This window comes from Zonotrichia leucophrys, chromosome 24 (assembly GCF_028769735.1).
Source record: "Zonotrichia leucophrys gambelii isolate GWCS_2022_RI chromosome 24, RI_Zleu_2.0, whole genome shotgun sequence".
NCBI classification, from domain to species: Eukaryota; Metazoa; Chordata; class Aves; order Passeriformes; family Passerellidae; genus Zonotrichia; species Zonotrichia leucophrys.
In genome coordinates, this window is record NC_088193.1 from 7,410,376 (window position 1) to 7,433,562 (window position 23,187).

At 47.8% G+C, this 23,187-nt stretch overlaps 1 protein-coding gene across 5 annotated transcripts in view; it reads right to left on the reverse strand.

The window, feature by feature from the left end:
• ARHGAP32 (Rho GTPase activating protein 32) overlaps positions 1-23,187 on the reverse strand; it is a 244,107-nt gene that overhangs the window by 52,535 nt on the left and 168,385 nt on the right. For all 5 annotated transcript variants that reach the window (XM_064732156.1, XM_064732155.1, XM_064732154.1 and 2 more), the window contains 2 exons: positions 21,471-21,548; positions 13,862-13,943 (listed from right to left, as the gene is read on the reverse strand). In XM_064732156.1, coding sequence (XP_064588226.1) covers positions 13,862-13,943; positions 21,471-21,548 — 160 coding nt within the window. The remainder of the gene's footprint in view (positions 1-13,861; positions 13,944-21,470; positions 21,549-23,187) is intronic.

Genomic DNA, 23,187 nt, shown 5'->3' on the forward strand with positions numbered 1-23,187 from the left:
CACATGAGTCTCATTTTCTGTTCTAATTTTTTTTGCCAGACAATTTTAAGCAATTTTTTTTTAAATTAAGCAAGTGAAAGAGATGCATTCCCCACTCCTGAGGAGTTTGTCTGCTTGCCATGGAGCACAGGAAGCAGATAATGAGTATCTTTTAAACCCAGCTAAGAAGCCCAAGCACTTGAAACCACAGAAGAAAGGGTCTATCCGTGTGCCTGTCACAAACTGAATCCTGAAATTCACCCTATGCTCCAAAAGTTATTTCAGACAGAAGAACTGGGAAGGCAAAGCAACCCAGAGAATGTTATTAGTGCAGCTTGTAGCTTCTTCTGCTTTCTGCTTTCGCAAATGTAACTACTGAAGGAGGTTCAAGCCATCATTAGGAGTCAGTCAGGACCTTCCAATGCTGCTCCATCCTCAGCTGGATTTGTCCTGCAGTCAGCTGCTCCCAACACACACACACACATACATACATACACACTCACTCCCCACAAATAAACAAAAGCCCCTTTAAAAATAAGGGGTGTTGCTGAGAAATTATAGATGAAAGCATAGTGGGGAGTTAAAAAAAACAATAGAACAGCACACCATGATATGGAATGCCTTAAAATTATTAGATTTGATTCAGAGCTGTCAGCAAGCAGGTCTGACATGCAGGTATCTCATGTCACAGAGTATGGAATCATCAAATCCCAGAATGGGTTGGAAGGGACCCTAAAGCTCATTCAGTCCCATCTCTGCCATGGCAGGGACATCTTTCACTGTCCCAGGGTGCTCCAAGCCCTGTCCAGCCTGGCCTTGGGCACTCCCAGAGAGCCACAGCTGCTCTGGGCACAGTGGTACCATGTGGTGAGCGAGGCTTTGGTGGATGGAGCCATGGTCTGCCATGCCTTGCAACAAAAATATTCCAACTACCCCATTTATGAAGTCTTTGTGCACAGAGGGGTGGTGGTGCAGCTGCTCAGCCTTTGTGACTTCCTAGGACCAGTTTTAATGGCAGAGTTGAGCTGTGCACTGGCAGGACCCTTGATAGATCCATAGGCCAGGAGGAGATCAGAGCTTTGTGCCATCGTTTATGGTTAAAACTGCCTGAAGTATTTTCATGCCACAGTCTGGCTCCCACACTAATTTACAGAATTATTCAGGAGAAAAGAAGAGGAAAAGCAGAGCAGAAAAAACTGCCTCTTGACATTATTTCAGAGCTTTTAGCATAACTGCAGAGTTTTGCTAAGCCAACTATGACTACAGTTAAGTCCCATTTTGACAGAGCTTGTGAGAAAGGAAAAAACCAACTTGTTTAAAAATAACAGCCCCCCCCAACCTGAGGAAGTGGAGAGCAGGCAGAGTGAGAAAGCAGCACAGAACAAGTGAAAAGGGAAGTGGCCTTATTAAAGCACATTGGTGCCTCCAACACCCTGCACTCGGCCAAGTTTCACTGCTCTGCTTCACACTACTCAGCCTATTCTGGGGGATCCAGCCTCTCAAACACCAGGAATGTTTTCATAACAAACATCCACACAGATCTTTCTTACCTGCACAGAACACAGATGAATGTCATTATTCATCAACTGATGTGCACAGATTCACACACCATGCTTGTTCCTTTCCTTTTCCCATTAAAATTCCCCAGGAAACATGGTCAAGGCTCACCACAAAATTATCTGTCAAAGTGTGAGATGCCTGAAGCTGCTGTTTATGGGCTCAGCTTCTTTCCAAAGCCTCAGTGACCACACTCAAGGACAAACTGCCTGATAGGGAACACAGGAATGAATCTGGCTCTTCCCTCTACCTGTGTTCCAGGCATTTCCCTGTGCCTGGAGGCTGATTTCCAGCACTGTAATCACACCAGTAGTGCCTCCCAGTGGGGATGTAGGATATGCTGGCATGGAGCAGAAGATGTTCCTCAATTGGCAGAGCTCTGCTGTTCTCCTTGCTCCTCCAAGCTGCTAAAGGGCTCCTAGGCCAGGAGCCTGGACCCTGGCAGGGGGTTGGGGTGGGCAGGGATGGGGTTTTTTGTGCCAGCTCTGTGTGAGATATTTTCCCTACTTCCAGGAGACTCAGCTATGCCAGGGAAAAAACCTGAATGCAAATTTGGGGGCTGGACACAGAGGCTCGTTCACTGACGCCTCCACCTTTGCCTCAGGTGGGATTGTTCAGAGAAGGCAGAAGGTCCCTGGAGCATCCCCAGGCTCAGCCTGCACCTGGTGGTCCCACAGGACAACACTGGTGTCCACAGCTGTCCTGGGAGCACTGGCTCTGCACTCATGGCACTTTCTGAGGGGACACAGGATCCACTCCCTCGGGGCTGGGAGGGCTCCAGAAAGGCTTTTATAGATTAGAAAACTCTTTGAGTTCAGCTAAAAAAGAAAAGAAGGTATGAGTGAAGCAGCAGGACCAAACGGTACCTTCCTCCTGCTCCTGGGTCCCTGAGCCTGAGGGTCCCTTTTGTTTCAGTGCAGCTTGTCTCCAAAGGATGGATCTCCTGCCCTGCCCCAGCTTCCCCTGTGCCCTCCAGACAGAACACTCATCCCCAAATCCTGCTCTTCTACTCCAGCCTTTCAAATCCAAGCCTCTTGAAGAAAATGTCAACCAGCTCACTCAGAACTTGCTGAGAACCACCCAGACAGTTTCCATAGCACCCAGGAAATGTCACAGAAACATGGATTTGTTCTCACTGCAAATACTGCATGAAAATCACCTAAAACTCCTCAATGTGGGGGCAAGAAACAGCCAGGGGTGCTCCTGAAGCACTGCCAAAATGCACTCCTGGCTCTCACTGCCATTGTCAGAAACATCTGCACTGTTAAAGGATTAAAGAATTATGCAGAAAGGAGAAATACATGAACTCCCTAATGCTCTGCATCCTTAGGAACTTTGTGAAGTACAATTCCTGCTCATCTCTCACTTAGGAGTTAGCCAAGGTTTAGAGATTTTGTTTAGGAAAAGTGTTTCAGATTTGCCACTGAAGGCAAAAGGCAAAAGCAAGTTACAAATAAAAACATGTCCCCATAGGCAGGGGGTGTAGAAAGAATATTTGAATATCTAAAGCCTGCTCCTTGTAAATCCACCACCTGTCCCAGTTTGGTGAAGTACTCCCCAAAGTGCAATCCCCTGCCATCCTGTGTGCCTGCAACTCCTACCATGGGACACTGTGGAGAACCCTCAGGTGGATTTCCATGCAGGTCTGGAGGAACACCCAAGCCCTGGCCTCTTGCAAAAGGGAAATGGGATGGTTAGAAGATCATTGACAGTTTCAGCCCACAACTGAGAAAGCCAAGAGCATCCTGGGCCCTGTGGGGAAAGGGAGAGTGCAGCAGCAGCCCCAGATCCAGAGCCCTGCTGGTTCCTTCTCCCAAACCACTGCTGGAACAGCAGAACCACACAGGGCTGCTGCCTGGCTGGACTTTCTCCAAACCCAGTCCCCCAGAGAGGGCTGTGAGCAGCTCCTCATGCCAGGCAGGGCTGAGCTGCTGCTGCTGCCTTTGGGATACTCCTGCATCCAATTCCTGCCTGCCCAGGGAACACTGAATTTTTGCCACGTCTGCTCCCAGCACACAGGCTCAGGAAGCTGTTCTCTCCAACTCCTACTTTTCCAGCAGGATCTCAGATTTTATGGTGCAAAATTTCATAGAGGACCAGATGAATCCTGTATTTAGCAGCACTTCCACAGATCAGCCCACAGCTCTCATCCCTTTCTGCCAAAAAATGGGAAGGAACAAAAGACGAATCACTTAAAACAAGGGAAGGATGGCAAAGAGAAAGAGAAATGAAATTAAAAGCTCAGGAAAATGCTGCTGCAGTTCTGATCTGCAGTACAGACCTAAAAGGACTAAACAGTCTTCTAGTCCAGAGCAGACCCTGCAATAAATCCCCTTCTCCTGAAACCAGGTAATTACTGGAGCAATTCAGGGTAAATAAGCACTTTCCAGAGCTCACTGCACTGAAATCCAGCAAAACAACACAATTATTGAAGGTGAAGGTTGACATTCCTAATGTATCCAAGATCCACACTACCAGCAAAATAATATTTTTTTAAAGCAAGCTTTCAGCACATCTGATGGAAGTGAAATAAATCCCTAAATCCTAGTTTAAAAATAAATCCTCCTCTGATGACTGGAGAAGGAACAATGGGCATCCAGACAAGGACTGCAGCAGAAGCAGAGCTTCACACCTAAACCACAAGAAGAATTGCAATCAGTTCAAATACAATTAGAAGAGAGGCCTGGCACTTACCAAGCACTTCAATCACTGAATTGCACCAGCACTGGCTCCTTCATAAACCAAAATGTTCTGCCAGTGCTGTTGGGTATCAGGAAAGGTTCCAGAAGGTGCCCAGAATGGTCACAGCCCCGAGGCTGCCAGAGCTCCAGGAGTGTTTGCAGAATGCTCCCAGGCGCAAGCTGGGATTGCTGGGGTGTCTGTGCAGGGCCAGGAGTGGAACTGGATGATCCTACTGAGTCCAGCTCAGGGGATTCTGTGATTCCATGGTTTTGTGGATAGCAGGACTGAAATGAGCTTTGACTGGCTGTATTTCTCAGCATTGCTTTGATATCAATTATCCAATAATAACCTGTTCACCCTGGGATGACCTCTAGGAAGGCACAGTTCAACCCCACTCCCAAGGGACTGGGTGAAACAGAGGGACACAGGGGACAATGCTGTCTGAAGCCTGGGCAAGAACTCTGCCATTTGCCTTGGTGCCAAGCCCTGCCTGGAAATGAAGCTCCCACACGTTGCTGCCCTGCTCTCCTACAATCCCACCTGCAGTCTGTTTCCAAGCACTTCTGAGATCCAGGGAAACAGAAGTCCAGGTATGATTTAACACAACAAGCAAATAAATGGGTATGTCTGTTGTCAAATACCTTTCAATAACTGAGGATCAAATGTTTAATTACATAAAATGTACCAGGGACACATCTCAGCTCCTCAGTTCCACTGGAACACTTTCATTTCACCTAGTGCCAGTTCTGCCAAGAGACAGCCATGTTGTCATGGCAATGACAACACAACACAGTTGTTTTCTGCTCTCACAGTGCACTGGGCACACAGGAGGGTTGTTTCCATTGCCATAAAACCATATATTTAACCACATTTCTTCCCTCTCTTATTCAAGCAAGGTCTTCCCTCCAGACCATGGTCACAGAGGGTTTGGCAGACTCTTTGGATAGTGAGGCACAATTGAAAGCCTGGGAAAAGAAGAACACTTTATATTTAGAAATGCAGCAGCTGGGGGAGAGAAGAAGCTGATTTCTGATACACAGATTAACACCCACATAGCTGCTGATACCGCAGAGTGTGCACAAGGCAAGGCCCAGGTGTGCTGAGCAGCACCTTAAGATCTGGATTCACTCACTGGGTCTGGAGGTCACATGCAGACAATCTGCCCCTCAGAAGGTGGTTCTCAGAACCAGGCACTGGCTTTTCTACCCAACAGTTTTTAATATAAAAAAGAAATGAATAAATCTCTATTTCACTACTTATTACACTACAGCTAGGTTGTGCCAGCAAGCCTAGGGGTTAGTGAGTGGTTATTGCTACCACACACAGGGTTAGAGGTGGTTAGGACAGACAGGATGGCACAGAACAGGCTCTACCTGAGCTCAGGTGGGACTGGTTCAGAGCCTCGGTAACAAATGCAGAGCCTGGCTTTACACTATCCATCTCCAAATCTGATAATCAGGGCAGGGGGCACAGGGACAGACAGAAGGCAGGAGAGAGGACAAAGGTTAAAAATCTCCTAGAGGGGACTGCAGGAGACCAACAATTCAGCGTGGAGAGACAGCAATTAGAGAGACAGAGCTGGAGAAATCCAGAGTTCAGTGCTGGGCACGCAGAGCTGAGCTGCTCTGGGCTGTTCTAGGCCTGAATTGTTCCTGCCCATCAATGTCTGTGTGCCAGCAGGAGCAGACAGTGTGAGGGAGCTGATCCACTGAGCTCACAGAGTGAACAGCAAAAACCATGGGCAGAGCTGAACTAAGCTGAGTGAACACCCAAACCCCTGGAAAACTGAGCAGGGGATGGAGTGGGTGCTGCTGGGGCCTGAACAAGTGGGCTTGGAGCTGGCTCAGCACTGAGCACAGTGTGTGCAGGCCAGTTCCAATTCCAGTCCCTGCCCAAGGCAGCAGGTGGAACCAGATGATCTTTAGGCTCCCTTCCAACCCATACCAGCCTGGGATTCTGAGATGCTGTGCACAGACCACCCTAAGCAGAGTTTTCACTGTTAAAAAAGTACTAAAAATTATATAAAATATATGTCAGTTTATGTTGGCAAAAGCTGGAGGAGAAATCAGTGATTTTTAGCACAGCACAGCTTGCAGAGGAACAGCCTTTGCTGTGGCTGGGAGACAGAAGATTTTGGGCTTGTGGTCAGGGGCACTTTGTCCCAGTTACAAAACCCTCTCCAGCCCCTGCCTCCCTGTCCAGAGCTCAGCTCCTTTATCTGAGCCCAAGAAAGAATTTCAGTGCCTAAATGAGCCCAGAAAGGAACTTCCCCCTTGCCCCAGCAAAACCTGAACAGCACCTCAAATCCCCCATACCTAAAAACCACAAATATCTCTAAATTCCTGGTAGTGGAAGCCATGCTCTGTGGCACACAGAAATAATTAATATAAAACAGCCCCAGAGCCCAGGAGTGCTCATCCAGGGGAGGATGTGGTTCCCCAGCTCTGCAGTGTGCTCTCAGAGCAGCCACAGCCAAGTTTGTCATTCTGTGGCAATTCTGTGACTCACAGAGGGACAGGGCTGTCACAAGGAATTAATTTCACAGGAAAAACAAGCAGAACCACTATGAGCCTCATAGCTTTGAGCAGAAATATTAGAGCTGCTCTGTTGTCAGAAGCTTCCTTCTCACAGCTGAGAGAGGAGGGGGACTCAACACTGACCACTGGCATTAAATAACCAGAAATGTGGCCATTCCTTTTTTTTTTGGGTTAAAAACCTAATAAAAAGTCTGCCTGAAAAAACAGACAGGCTAAAGCCTCCCTGTGTTATCTGAATTTAACTGCTGCTGATCCTTGGCAGCAATTGCATCTCTGAAGGGCTCGGGGATCCAAGGAACTTGACTGTACAAATGGAAAAACATAACGAAAAATCTTTTCTCCATATTTGTGTGCCCAAAGGGAACTCCCTGGATCTCACAAGATTCACTATTCTGATTCCTCCCACATTTTCTGTCAGATTATTTATCAGTGGACGTGGCCAGTCACAGCAATAAATTCTGCCCTCATTCCTAAAGCCTCCATCCCAGTTTCAGTATTCCCTGGCTCCAGTGGGTTTGGACATGGGCAGTGGAAGAAGCCTCACCTCACTCTCAGTGGCATATCCCAAATATGTCAGTATTTGTCAATACACAGCCCCTGCTCTCCCCTCTGGACATTCCTTGTGCCTGCAGGGTCTGGAGGTGTGGAAGTGCTCGGGAAGGTGCTCAGGGAACCAACCCTCCCCAGCAGGCCCAGGTTTCCCTGTGCTGGAGGAGCCCTGGGAATGGGAGCCCTGCCTGCTCCCCCTCTCCAGGGACAGCAGCACAGGCTGGCAGTGGTGGCTGGGCAAAGGATGGATCTGTGCACATTTCCATCAATATTCTATATTTTATAATTGTCTCTTTACAGTATTTGCACATCGAGTTTTCAGACTGACTTAGGGAATCCAAACAACATCCCAGGGGGAGCTGATTTGTGCAAGTGAGGCATTTGCTGTAAAAATGACAAATCCACATGACCAATCCCAGGTTTGACTGACACCAGGTTATTGCTGTGACATTCAGACCAGCACTAGCAGGATCTAAAAAAGACCACAGCAACGTGAAGCAGGACTATGAATAAACAAGCCACATATTAGTTCACTTTGGGCATTGTCAGATGTTAAGCACAAACACCATTCCCTCATTTAAAAAAAATAAAATTGGCTTCTGAAGGTTGCCATGTTCTAACAAACTTCAATAACTGTGTTTAATTCCTCCCCATCATCCATTTTTATCTTCTGTTTCTTTCACACTGACATTCATACTTGGTTGTGTGACACCTAATTTCTTTCTTTTTAATATTTTCAATCTTTTTATGGATTCAAAATGATTCTATCACCCCCAGAAAAGAGCTATAACCAGCTTTGTTCTTTCCCTGCTGTATTATTTTATGTCCAAATATCTTTTAAAAAAGCACCTTAGAACAAAGATTTGGTTTCCCCTAAATATCCTTCAGGGCATCAGTGCTACTGACCTGCATGTACAGAAGAAGAAGGAAAGAAAAAGGAGGCAGAGAAACAAGGCAAGAAAGAAAGAAAGACAAAGGAATAAATGAAGCCATACAAGGGGGGAAGTAGCTCCAGGACGCTGGACGGGCTCCATGGGCAGGGGAGACTGGGAAGGGAGAAATAAAAAAAAAAGAAGAAAAGCAAAACAAAAAGCAGCTGGTTAAAATATGCTTGCACTGAAAACGGGCTCATTTCACACACAGCTCAGCTGAGCTATCAACAGCACAATACAACACAGCCAATCCTTCAAGTTGTTTGGTGCTAAACACCTGGGAAATTCAGAGGATCCAGGAATTCCCACCCTATGTCCCAGCTCAGAAAACACCCCAACATTTTGCATGTTTGACCTTTCAGCACAAGGCCCATCCCAGTCCTGCCAAACAGCACATGGTTTGTTATATACTGAATTTTGTTATATACTCAATTTTGTTATATACTGAATTTTCCTTCTTCTCTCCTGGTACTAAAGCAGAAGCTGTTCCTACTCTTAATCCTGTGCAAAAAAGCAGAATAATTGTCTCAGAGCTGTGTTTTGCTGCTGTGCTGCTCCTGAAAATCCTGCACTGCAGAGGAGGCAGGCCCAGCTCTGCCCCAGCCCCACACTCGTGTTCTGGAGGGAAGGAGAAGTGTGGGGCTGGGGCAGAGCTGGGCCAAGGGAGGTGGCACTTGGGGACAGGGAGGTGAACGTGGCACTGCTGGGACTCCTCCAGCCCAAGAGCAGGCACAGACCTGCTGGAGCTCCTGGAGCAGCTGGAACTGCTGGAGCTGCTGGAACCTGCTGGAGCTGCTGGAGCTCCTGGAACCTGCTGGGGCTGCTGGAACTGCTGGAGGAGCTGGAACCTGCTGGAACCTGCTGGAGCTGCTGGAACCTGCTGGAGCTCCTGGAGCTGCTGGAACCTACTAGAGCTGCTGGAGCTGCTGGAGCAGCTGGAGCTGCTGGCTGGGTGCTGGTGGCTCTCAGAGCTGGGGAGATGCTGCAGCCCCTCGCAGACATGGACAGGGACTCTCCTGGAGGCAGTCTCCACTCTCCCCGTGCCCAAGGGACCAGGATTCCCTGCAGGATTTCGGTCCTGAGGCCTGGCAGGGCTGGAAGCAGCTCCTGCCTCAGCAGCAGCTCCAGCAGGGCAGCTCTGGGTGCTCATCCCCTCTCTGCCTCCCCCTGCAAATGCAGACCTGCCTTGGCTCAGCGCTTTTCCATTTCATTCAGCTTTAACCAGACAGTGGCATGAACACCTAACAACTCCTTTGTTTACTTCAGATTAACAAGACTGGTACTAATTATGTACACTTTCACTTCCCCTGTTTTCTTTATAAAAGCACTAATTAAGACATGATGCTCTTATCAGTGTCAAATGGCTGCTCAGCCTGGGCATCTGCAGAATTTAAGCTCTATTTGCATTTTCTCCTTTCTGATTTCTATTAAAATAAATATTGACCACAATCTCTTTTATCCAGGGATTAGAAATGAGCCTGTTTCAAACCAGACATGGCCTTGTTGTGATTACAACAGCTCAGTGAATGTGTCTCAATTTGCATTTTTGCAGTTAAAATTAATTTCTCCTGCATTGACCAGAGCCTGCAGGAGGTTGGGGCAGAGCCTGTTGCCTGATCCAGAGCTAAATTTCAATCCTCCAAAAATTCAGTGGATTATTTGCATTGGGTGTGCAGATCAATCTGTTATTGATGTTTTAAAAAGAAAATTAGTCATTCACAACAGCCTGTAATACTGACAGGGGACCTTTTAATGCTGTGTCCCATAAGAGCACCTTTACCTCTCAAACATAAATTCAATGGATGAGACAGCAAGTTGAAAATTCCTCCATAAAGTTGGGCAGAGCTGCTGGGTTTTACATTATTTGTAAAAATGACCCCTGAGGCTTTAAAAATGCTAATTCTGGGGGGAGGAAAAAAAAGTGAAATATTACCTTCTTACCCCCATTTGTTCTCTTCAGCTCTAATTGTCCCTCTTTTCTTAATTCTGTGTTTCCCCACTAAAAGCAGCTGCTCCCCAGCAAAGAGCAAGTCTAAAACCTTCCCCAGAGTGACCCTGCCAAGGCCACTGCAGCGAAGTTGGGTCACAGGAAGATGCTGCTTGTTAGGAAAAGACAAAAACAAACTGCAGGAATGAGGTAAGGTGTGAGATTTGGGTTAAAATACTGCTAAACTAGGAATATCCAGAATTGTGAGGAAGAAAGGGACTGAAAGAGAGAGCTGAGACACTGACTGTGACTGAGGAGTGGGACAGCACCAGCACACATGGACACAAACACACTGTTCCAAAAAAAGAGATGGACAGAGGGGCATGAGAAGAGTCAACACAAAGTTCAGGCACTTCACAAACGTTCACTTAGAAGGAAAATCCAGAGCAGCTATTCACACTTTTCCTTCTGAGCAGCACTGAATATTTAAAAGATTCACTTCTCCCCGAAGATCTGAAATTCAAATGCAGCCTTTATCCTGGATCTCTAAAAATGCTCATGAATATAAGCTGATTCCATTTATTGTGGCACTGAAATTCAGCTAAATTGATAATATTAACTATGAAATAGCAGATATCAAACCAATAGAATATTTTAGGCTAAAAAATTATCATTAGTGTATTGAATCCCATTAAGAATACTGGGAGAATTTAGGGAAAAAGGAAAGTGCTCAAGAAATGTGGGATTTGATGAGCTCACAGAACCTTCCTAGATCTTCACAGGTTTTTTTACATAAATAGAAACAGTCAGGAAAGCATTTGCATCCCAGTTGGGGGGAAAAAAAAGCATTTTCCTACAGGACTGAAGATGAAAAAAAGAGGGCACAGGCTTAGTTCAAAACTGGAGGGAAAATGCCTCTCAACAGGTACCTTTCCTCTCCTGACTCCAAACTTTATTGTCAAATATATTTGAGAGGTGACTTGGGGCAAAACTGGTGTCCTTTCACATGACTCTGTTCAGAACAGAATACAAAGCCAGTTCTCTGTATGGTTTTTCTGTTTTTCCTATATTTTCCCATTTTCCATCACTCACCCCAGGCCCTGGCGCCATTGCTGCTGGTACAAAGCCCATCCTGCCACAGCCCATGAAAATGTTGTTTCCAAAAGCAGAGTTTGCCCTCAAACCCAACCCTCCTCTGCCCTTCCCTGTGTTTCATCTCCATGGATCTGCAGTCACTGCCCTGCATTAAAGACCACTGCAATATTTTATGGCTCCATTAAAATGCTGTCCCCATCCCTTGTGCACATCAAACCCTCTAATTATAAATAATAATAGAAACCCAGGGCAGGAACTTCCATCTGCTTTTCATTAGGTTCCTCAGCCCAGCCAGATCCAGGGACAATTAAGCAGCACGAGGAGTTCTGTGTTTGGAAATTCCTTCGTGGCAAAGAGCTTTACTCTGCACATACACAATGTCCTGGATGCTCCACACATCACATTTTGATTAAAGAAATCAAAGTTGGCCTGTTGAGAAGTGCAGCTCGTCAAGGCCAAATCTAAAACTTCACATTAATTCAACTTGAAATACCATGCTAATGTCAAGTGAGGACAACAGCTCCATGGGAGACTTTTAGGAAAGTCTCTGGTCCTTGGGGACACAGGTACAGGGAGGAAAGTCATTAATGTGGGTATTTAAGTGCATGAGCAATACCCTGTGTGTATAATGTGTGGACTGGCAAACACAAAATCAGGAATATGGGTGAGCAAAGTGCATTATCCCAGCAGTGCCACTGCCATCCCTGCAGGGCGCCCTCTGGCAGCACCTCAGTCCTGCCCCTGCCAGCTCCCTGGGCTGTGCTGGCACAGCTGCACCTGGAACTCCCTCCTGCCTTCCTCCTCTCACCCATCTCACACAGCACCTCCATCCAGCCAAGGAGCTCTGGAGTCCTCCAGCACCACATCCACCCTTCCCTAACTACAGGAGCCTCCTCCCTGCTCCTCTCCCAGCAGCTTTTGCAGCATCCAAGGAAGGAATTCCAGACTCCTCCCAACCTCACTCAGGTGCTGTCACTTGCCAAGGTGCACAGAGAATGCACCCAAGGAGTGGCACCAGGACCTGTGTGTGCAGGGTGACAGAACCAGCTGCAGCATTCCTTACATCTCAAAGCCCCTTAGAGCTCTCCTAGAGGAGCCTTTTGATGTACCCATGGAACAACCATCAGGGAAGGTCAGGGGACACCTCTGTGACTTGGCAATATCTTCCAACTTATTGCGTTCCATGATACATGGACTTGTGGTGCCAGCTTTGTACCAAACACTTCCCAGGGGGAAAGTCCACTCCCCATGGTGTTGTTGAAGCCAAACAGAATCCCCTCATCCATTCTGCTCCATTATCTCCCAGCAAAGCACACCTTGATCCCCACAGCTCAGCACACTGAGTGGCCTGAGTCACATTTAACAATAAACATTGGCTTGTGTTTAGGCTGCAAGCTGCCTTTCCTGTTTTAGCTGATGGAGCACAGACAGGTCCTGGATCCAGGGAATGCCCATCTCTGTGCTCTGACTCCAAATCACATTCCCAGGAGTGTCAGAGGCTGGCAGTGCCCATGGCTGAGGACAGCCCTGCCCCGACCTGCAGCTCTCCACAGCACACAGATCACTGCAGAGCACTCACAGCTTGGGTATCCATGGCTTTCCCCACACCCCAGAGCTCTGAGCTGATAAAATGCTGATATTTCCCTTGGCAAATGTCAAGCTTTTGAATTGCACCTATTTGTTTAAAAGTATCAAGTCAGCAATCTGCCAAGATAAGGAACATCATTAAAACAGAGAAGAGGAATGAGAAGAACACCAGTTCAACACCAACTTCCCTTCCCAGCTGCTTAACATTCTAAGAAAAAACAGCACACTGAAACTTCTTGATACTGAAGATATATAGAAATATCTTTACCTAAATGAATATGGAGGGTTTTTTTTAAATTTCAGCTTCCCCACCAGTAAATTTTACAGAGATCTCAGTTATGCCAGCACACCTAATGCCAATCACTTCCAGAACACATTGAAAGGACAGCAAGGTTGACAGTAGAGTCAGATCCAAAATCCCATTCTCTATTTATTATTCCTTCCTTCAGCAGAACTTTGGATTAATTTGCCTGTTTTTCCTACAACACAGAAGTGTCCAGAAGGCAGGAGGAAGCAGATGGAGCCATGTACCCAGAGCACAAGCAACCAGCATTCCAACTCTGTAATATCCAACTTCCTCCATTTATCCTCAAGCAGAAAGAACCTTCCAGTACCAAGGTGATCTATTCTATCTGATCAGCACAAACACTCCTGCTCATCTATGTTCTGTATAAAACACCCTAACATGCAACACTCCCTTGATCTCCCAGAACTGGGATGCTTCATGGAATCTCTCTTTACAGACTTCTCAAAGTATCTTGAAATTCTGACAGGCTTAAATCCTTCAAGTCAGGCAGGAGGAGGACACTGCTCCAGGTCTGAGCAGCAGGTGAGGGACATCCAACAGTGGGAGCTCCCAGAGAGGGGCAGCGTGTGGGTCACCAACACACAGAGGGGCAGGAGGATGTGCAGGGGGTGATCAACACTCATGACACGTGTGAAGGAGGTATTAAACACAGAACACACAAAGACAACTCCAGTCCAGTTCACTGCATGAAGAAAAGCTGATTACACACCTGGTTTTGGCACCGAGTTGGTCACGGACTGAGGGACTTTGTCGTTGATGAGTTCTACACATTCACTGGGAAAGAATCCAACCTGGAGTAAAACACAAGGAGGAAATGGAGTGTTATGATCTGAAGTGTTCAACCAATACAGTAGGAGTCCTAGTAAAATATCTGTATTGTATTTGAATATCTGTGTATAGGCCTTGCCCTGATAAGCCCAGGTTGTTCTTGATGGGCTGCAGCTGTGATGTCCTTCATTGGGCTGCAGCTGTAGCTAGTGAAGATAACTGGGATAAAAGGGGGTGGGTTGGCCAGTCAGGGAGAGCCTGGAAGGAGCCCTGACTAAGAAGCAGCAACAAGGAGACGTCTGTGCTGTGAAGGACTGCCCCCAAGAAATATTACTGAGATGGTACGGGACTTTAGAAATATGATAACAACAAACCAACATCTCCCCTCAACTCCCCCTGGGTGATGCTCCCTGACATTATCCAGCATCAGATGACCAGCAGGCATTGACCACTGCAGGCTCTGTTCTGCTGCCAGCACCTGAGAGAGAACAGTCTGAGAGCCCCAGGCACTGCAGGGCCTGGAGTGATTAACTTGGAATGTTAATTTGCTGCCCTTTAACTCAGCATTTCTGCCTGCAACCCTTCAAGGCAGAAAGGCTGGAAAGCCCCTCTAAACCAGCCTAAGGGTTAAAGGCTGTGGGAAGGATCCTAACATGTTCTTGGAATAGGATGTGCCTGCAGAATTCCCATACTGTGACAGTGGTCACAAGGGTTGCAGGATGAAGAGAGAGGTGAGAATGTTGACCTCATGTTCAGAAGGCTTGATTTATTATTTTATGGTATACATTATGACTATACTAAAAAGAAATAGAAGGAAAAGTTCTCAGAAGGCTGGCTAAGCTAAGAATAGAAAAGGAATCAATAACAAAGAAGCTCTCTTTGATTCTGTCCCAGAGAGAGCTCGGTCTTTGATTGGCCATTACCTATACACATCTAACATGGGCCAATCACAGATGCACCTGCTGCATTCCACAGCAGCAGATAACCATTGGTTACACTTTGTTGCTGAAACTTCTCAGCTTCATCAGGAAAAATCTTAACAAAAGGATTTTAATGAAAAGATGTCTGTAACACCATATCACTCAAGAGGGGCTGCTGTATCTGGGGAGAAGTGAAATTATTTCCCTTTCCCTGTTTGAAGATTCAGGTTAAGCTGTGACCAGAGAGAAATTGAGCACTCCCCTGCATTCCCACCTTCTCTCTTATTTCCCAGCAACTTTCTTCTTACTCTCATCCCAGATGAAAGTCAGACCAGAGCAGACCTTTGGTAACTTTAATCCATGGTGCATCTTTCCCCACCTTTTCTCTGTGTTGCTTCCCCCAGCACAGCTGCTGTATTGTGAGATGGAGCTCAGGCACAGCACATGCCCAGACTCACCTGAGGCAGGGCAGATTCCCTGTCCCACTGTGACTGGGACAGCTGGGAGCCCCAAGTCTGCTCAAACGCCACAGGAGCATGAGGGAAAGAGCCAGAGGATGGCCCCAAGCTCATCTAGGCAGGACTGTGCCAGTCATGTTGGCACATCCATGAAATCCTCTGCAGGCACAGGGGCAGCCAGCACCAAGCCTGGCAGACACTCCCTCCTCTATTCATTCATCTTACACAATTCCCTTTCTGTCTCCATGGAGAAAGATTGATCTCCTTCCTACTCCAAGCTGATTTTCACCCATCAACCTCCCACCAGTTTGGTGGCAGTGTCATGTGTGGAGTGTCCAGACTGAAGTCATCCCAAATTCCCCAAAGGAAGCAAGAGTTACCAGAGCCCACAGGCCAACATCCAGCAGGGCAGTGCCCTGCCCAGGCACAAGGATGAGCTGTCACCCAGCACACAATGTGAAATTTTTCCAATTATTTTTGAAATAAACTGTTGTCAGGACTCTGAGCTCAGGGCAGAGCCTGCAGGAGCAGCCCTCAGGCTCTGAGCTGGGGTTGCTGTACCTGGGACTGGCCTGGGCATCACAGGAGACTCACAAAACCCAAAATCCAACACCAGGCATGGCTGCACCAGCCACTGCCTCAGCTGGGTGTGCCAGCTCTGCAAGGACATGGGGTCCTGGAGTTATGGAACACAGAGGGGATTTTAGGGCAGTTTATAGACAGAAATGTGCCCATTAACACAAGAAAGGGATCATGAGCAGCAGCATCACAGAGAGGCCCCTCCTCTGGCAGCTCCTGCTCAGGGCCCTGCTCTGCTGGGAGATGCCAACAGGCTCTGCCATGGACACTGAAGTGCTGCTGTTTAAACAAAATACATTTCATGGTTTTACATCATGGAATCCCAGGATGGGCTGGGTTGGAAGGGACCTTAGGGATCTTAAAGATCCTTGCTAAGGGCAGGGACACCTTCCCCTGTCCCAGGTTACTCCAAGCCCCAATGTCCAGCCTGGCCTTGGGCACTGCCAGGGATCCAGGGGCAGCCACAGCTGCTCTGGGCACCCTGTGCCAGGGCCTGCCCACCCTCACAGGGAGGAATTTCCTCCTTATATCCAACCTACATTTCCCTTTTTTCATTTTGAACATTCCCCCATGTCCAGTCACGTCAGTTCCTGATGCAAAGTCCCTCCCAGACACTGAAGGTGCCCTGAGGTCTCCACACAACCTTCTCTTCTCTTCCCCAGACTGAACTTCAACACTTCACTGTGGCTGAGAGCCTCTGCTGAACATTGCCCATGTGAGAGATACACGAGGCAATTTTTAAATTAGGAAAAATGCACAGATCCAGGGAAAGTCTCAGCCCACCACCCAGACATCATCTGGGACACTCCACAGCTGGAGTGATGAAGTTTCTTCCATTTTCAGTAACTGCCCACACTGTCTGTCTAAAGAAACCTGAAGTCCTGGGACCCCAACCTTCCATTATTCCGAATCTAAAACCAACCCAAATCTGGATCTAAACCCAACCCAGATCTCACACTGTTGAACATTGAATCAAATGCTGGACATGAAATCAAAACTCATTTGCCTTTGCCTGTTAACACAGTATTTCTCCTGTTCCTGGATGCACTGCACAACATATTAACCAGGAATTCAGAAATGAAAGGATACCCAGATACTCCAGAACCTTCCCAGATCAAACATTCTACCTGCTCTCCATGTATCACTTTTGTCATGTTCACACCAATAATTACAATGGATTTTTAGGGGCAAAGAATTGTGCTGGCTCCCTCATGTTAACTCACTGCAAGAAATTATCTACATTTTCACACTGACTTACTCTAACTTCTTGCAAGACCCCCAGGAGATCTTTGTTGGAGTTATAATCCACAATTTGTGCCTCATTCCCACCCACTTAAAAGATGATACTTCTCCTCCTATGGGAAGTTTTCCATGATTTTATATCAATAAATGAGTTTAGTCCAAGAGCTAATCTCAACAGATGTAGCAAGGCACTACTAGAGCTTGAGCCAGGATTAAAGGATTTGGGAACACACGGAAAATGAACAGCCAGAGTAGTATATATTTAGATAAATGCAAGGTCATCTAAAGGTTAAATATATCACCACATATATACCTTCAGCAGAGGAGGAAGGTACAGGCTGCTGGTGCATGAGAACTGCTCTGCACCACCTACTACAGCTTTATCTTTTCACTTCTGGGACAGGGGCTGCTAAAACTGGGGGCACAGAGGCTTTAAGGGGAAAAGTCAGAGTAACAATGGTAATCTTCAGTATGGGGAGAGAATTCAAACAAATGAGGAAGTACCTGCAACTTAAATGGCAAATGAAACATTGAGACATTTAGATTGCTTTTTTGGGTCTGACATAATCTACAGTGTGGATTCAATTTTAGTCAAAAAGTTTTCTCTTTTCCTTTTAAATCTGATGATAGTCTAGCAAAACCTGACAGGGAAACTGCAACTTTTTATGGCCTATTTGGCCTTCCTGAGGAGAGTTTTCACTGAGTCTTTGCCAAGTGACTGCATAGAGAGCAGGGCAGCCTCACCTCATTCCCAAAGGAGCCCCTGCTGAGATGCTCTTGCACTTTAGGGCACTACAAACAGGAAGAACAGGATTATTACTCCTCTTACCCTGAGCTCCTGTTACAGAGAGTTGAACACCTGGGCCATAAAATCATTTTGGTTTCTTTTATTCACAAAAAGAAATGTCTGTTTGGGATGGTACGTGCTGATTATCCATTCCTGACTGGTGTGCCAGCAGCAAAGCAGAGAGCTGGAGAGGCACTTTGGACAAGGACAGGACACAGGGAATGGCTCCCACTGCCAGAGGGCAGGGCTGGATGGGATATTGGGAATTGCTCCCTGAGAGGGTGGGCAGGCCCTGGCACAGAGCAGCTGGGGCTGCCCTGGATCCCTGGCAGTGCCCAAGCCAGGCTGGATGGGGCTGGGACAGTGGAAGGTGTCCCTGCCCATGGGAGGGGTGGGACTGGATGATCCCCAAGGTTCCCTCCCAACCCAAACCATCCTGGACCTCTGTGGAACTGGGACCTGCAGTCTCACAACCAACTGAAGCTGCTGCAATCACAGTGGGATTGAAATCAGCCCAGTCCCCCCTGGCTGCACACCCTGGTTCTGTCACCTCTCCAGGCTGTGGGGCAGCTCTCCACCTCAGGAAACTACTCCCAAAAACCAGAATAATTCAGGACAACCAAGGGCAGTTATGCATCAAACAAGGGCCTGTCCCCAATGACTCAGCTCCCTGACACAGAGCTGATTGAAAAGACAAAGCATGAAGCAAAAGCAGAGCAGAACAAAGAGGGCTGAAGGCTGTTAATGTGGAGGTGGCTGCAATTTAGGTAACAATCTTACAGAGAAAGCACTGACTCACACTGAGGGCATTGGAAGAGAAAAAAGCTTGAGGAAAAATGTCTTAAAAATCATTTTACTTGAAGCAGAGCAAATGCTAAGAAGCCTGGTGGGTTGTTTTGTTCACACAGGATTAGGTGTGTTGCAATGCAGTCGTGAGCTCAGGTATGCAGAGAGCACAGGCACTGTGCCAGGGCAGTGTGATGGACACAAAGCCAGAGAGTCATCCCTGAAGGACAGCTCTGACTGCCATGCTGAATCCGAGCTGCAGGTGCCTGCAGCCTGGCAGAGACAGTTCCTGGCTCACATCTGCAGAGCTGCCTCCAGTTCCTCACCACAGCCCTCCCATTGTCCCAAGGGATGCAGGACAGGCAGGAGAGAAGGCACTTCACTCACAGCTGCTTCAAATGCACAAAACCAGGGAGTTCCTTTAAGTCCAGAAGTAGTTTGTTCCCCTTTCAGCAAAATGAGAAATTCTTCCCCCTGTTCTTGCTTTCCTCCTATCAAGACATGATTTCTAATGGAAGCTATGGTTGGTTGATAAAACCCTGCTCCTCTCTAACATAAAGCAAAAAGCCAAGAAATAACAGGACAAGCTGTCCAAACATTTGGTGGCAGGACCTCCTCCTTTATCTGCTCTCAGAATCACAACTATCTGGCAAGAGGGGCTCTGTTGATTTATTAATTCAAATGACTGGATCAACAGATTGCTATCACTGCAATGTTCCTAAACAGGGACAGAACTATTTGCCTCTAACAAATGCTTTAGAGGCTGCACAGCTTCATCTGTGCCTACACCTCTTGCTGTGACAGCATTCTTCACCTACACACTCTTTCAGAGCATCCATCAAGGACACCTCTGCCTGTAACTCATCTCTAGGTCTGGTATAGCAACACCAGAGATAAATTCCCTTTCTCTGAATTCTTACTGCTTGTATCATCTAAAGGCTTCATTCCATCAGCAAATGTACATTTTCAGTACATTTAGAGCTCATGAGCCTTAAACTCAACACACAGGTTAAGACTTTGAGCAAACCCAGCTCCTGGAGCTGTGAGAACACAGAGCTGCATCTCCATGGTGTGTTTGGCTGTCACCTGCTCACACTGTGACCACTCCTCCTGTCATAAAGGACACAAGATTATTCCAGCCCTAATTTTCTGTTAAGCCAGAATACAGTGCTGAATTTCTGCAGCTGCTCATATCTGTTGTGTCGGGACCTGACTGTGCAGGGACACAGAAAAGCCCCTTTTCTGGCAGTTTGCTCATCACCATGTTTTAATGCTGGGAAAACACAACAGGACTGCTGTGATCAGAGGCACAAAGCTGTGACAAACTGCAGAAGGGCTGCCTTCCATCAGCAGTGCTGTTCTCCAGACCTGGCCCCAGTGTCAGCCAGCCCCAATAATGGATGGGATCTACACCCCACAAAGGGCTTCCAAGCCCTGTGCCAAGTGCCCACACTCAGGCACAGACCACAGAGTACATTTGTTTTACTTCACTGATTCACTTGGAAGTTAATCATGGCATAGGCTGATCATTCCAAGCAGTACTACAGCATTTAATTGATTGGGGGTTGGAACTGATGTCTGAGGTCCCTTCCACCCCAAGCCACTCTGATTCTATGACAGCACAGCATATTCAGCTTTGAGGCTTCTAAGACTAGAACACAAGTCCAGCAAAGGCACAGCACAGTTCAGAAGCAGCAGTCTGTTCAACTAGTACCAGTGTGTTGACTCTAGAAACAAAGGAAACTTCAGAGCAGGTACTCATGTCCATGGTGCTCTGACTTTACAAAGGTGATGTCACCTGAACTCCCACACCTGACACAAAACCAACACAAGCTGTGTCTCAATGCCCTGGCTGAGCAGACAGCACTAGGAGGGTGTAAGCACACCATCCACATCCAGGGGTGCACCACACTGCACCTAGCTGGGACTGGGACATCCAACTGCTGGGCATGGACAACAGCAGGGCCACAGCCTGGCCTGGCACGGAAAGGGCTATCAGGGAAAACATGAGGAGCCTTCAGAAGACTTTCCATGCCAAATTACAGAAGTGTCTGGCCAATCCTGAGCCTCTGCAGAGCAAACTCCTCATCCCACCCACTCACAGGCAGCAGCTGCAGATGGAAATCCCTGTGGCTGAAATGTGAGACAGCACAAGTCAGCCCCCAGCCCCCAGCGGCTCTGAGGTTTGCTTGGTTAAAAGAGACTTTTAAAGCTTTTACATTTCCTAGTGGCAAAATCCAAAGGGTTAAAAACTCCTTGGAAGGACAGTGCCATTTCAACACACAAGGTTTGGTACCCAATCCCCAGACATGCTCAGCCTCCATCTCTGTGCTGTGATGTTTACAGGGACCAGCACCCCTGACAGCACACACTGAACACAGGCATGCATGGGTGGCTTGTCTAAGTCTGCAGCACTGTTTCCTCAGCTGGAATTCTCCAAATCCTCTCTGTTCTGCCTGAGCTGGTTTCAGCTACTGCAAGAAGGGGATGATGTGAGTAACAGTGTCAGCTGCCTTGGAGGGGGTGCAGCACAAGCTTCCAGTGCCATCAGGCCAGCTGTCCATCACAGGCCATGGCCAGCCCTCCTTCCTGGGGTGAGGGAGGAAGGAAGCTTCCAGTGGACACTCTGTGTGTGCTCCAGAGAGAAGGGGAGCCCCCTGACACCAAGGCAGGGACACCCTGCCTGTCCCCTGAGCCACCCTCAGCTCCAGGAACACAGCACTGAGGCTCCTGCTGCTTTTGCTCCAGCCCCACTGCCACGGCTGGGCTGCTGCCTACCTGGAACCCGTGCTTTCCTCTCCACCACGAGGTCAGCTCCTTCGGTGGCATGTCGATGACAGACACGATGTCCCCCACCTGCAAAAGGTTGACAGCATCAGACACAGCCAGGAGGAGAGCACAGCTGCCATAACCACAGTCTGAGCACTGCAAAAACCTGCACAGCTCTGGAGCAGCTGCACACCTGCCTTTGCAGAGCAGAGCTGTGGGGTGGCAGAGTTCCTGCCCTGCCCAGCACACAGGGTACAGCTGCTCCTAGGGAAAGGAGGCTCCTGGGAAGGGCTACTGAGGCTTCTGGTGAAACTGCAGAGATGGTGGGGAGCACTTGGGAGTATCCGCTCCAGTGGCTGAACTGAATTTTACTGCCCTGCCCACGAGTCTGCAGGCACTGGATGTGTCCCCTTGCTCCCTCTCTCAGCAGAGTGAAGAGCTGCCTTGGCAGCTCCCAAAGTGCCCCAGGTGAGCTGCCCAGGGCTAGGAATTGAACACAGGAGAAGTGGTGCTACAGCCACAGGATGGAAAATGGCCAAGGTCACCAGACAGGCTTTCTGAGGCTTTGCTCATTCCCATAAAAATGCAGTACTGCAGTAGTTCAAAAGGAAATCAGTATCATCAATACTAAATTTGGCTTGGTTTGAATCAAACTCTGTGTGGCCTCTATTACAGAAAATGAGAAAGGGAAGAACCTAAATAAATACTGCAGGTATTCCAGGTAGGTGGGCAAAAATTCATGCCAGTAATGCCCAACTCTCACCTGATATTTTACACTGATGGATCTCAAAGTGTTTTACAGAAAAGGCAACACATTCCCAGTTTGCAGACAGGGATGACTGAGATGTGGGGAGGTTATTTCCTCCAGGGAACAGTGAATCAAGAGCAAAGCAAATGTCCATGAAGGAAACTGCTGCCACCACAGGAGCAGAGACACTGAGGATGTTTCTCAGAACTGGGGGCAAACCCCAGACAGCTGCTTGTGCAACTGCCTGCTAGAAATTTAGAGTAATAAACACAGAGATAATCTGGGTTAGGGAACAGGACTCAGCATCATAAACCCCAACTCCTGACCCTGTTCTGTGCCAGTTCTGCTGTGGTGTCTCACTGCACACCCTTGGAAACTACACGTGCCTCAGTTTCCCTTCTGCACAGAGCAAGATTTACAGCAGGGAGTGTCATTTCAGTGCTCCCATAAGCTGACAAGCAGCCTGAATCCTGTGCTGCTTGGAGCCCAGCTCAGAGCTGCCATGCCCACACAGTTCTTTGGGGTACACTAATCCTTGCCTTGATTTGAACATGAACAAAGCCCTGGCAGCACCAGACTATCACTGTTATTTTTCCTTCCTGTGCTGCACACCAAGGATGTGATCACAGAGCTCCCCAGGGCACTGCTTTCCTTCACACATTTTGTAGAAACAGCACCATTGCACAGGGCAATCACTGCTTTTTGGGTGAAACAGACCAACCAAAAACTTCCAGGGTCTGATCTGGAGATCTTGGATGGGATGTGGAGCAACCTGGGCTACTGGAAGGTGTCCCTGCCCATGGCAAGGGGTGGAATGGGACAGGTTTTAGGGTCACTCTCAAGTCAAACCATGCTGAGATTCAGGGGTTCACTCCACAGCAGCTCCTGTGCTAGATTGTCAGGCCAGTTTTAGCTCATCACTTGCCCTTCAGGCAGCAATCCTTTACCAGTCTGGTTCTTTACTTCTCATGGGGGCAG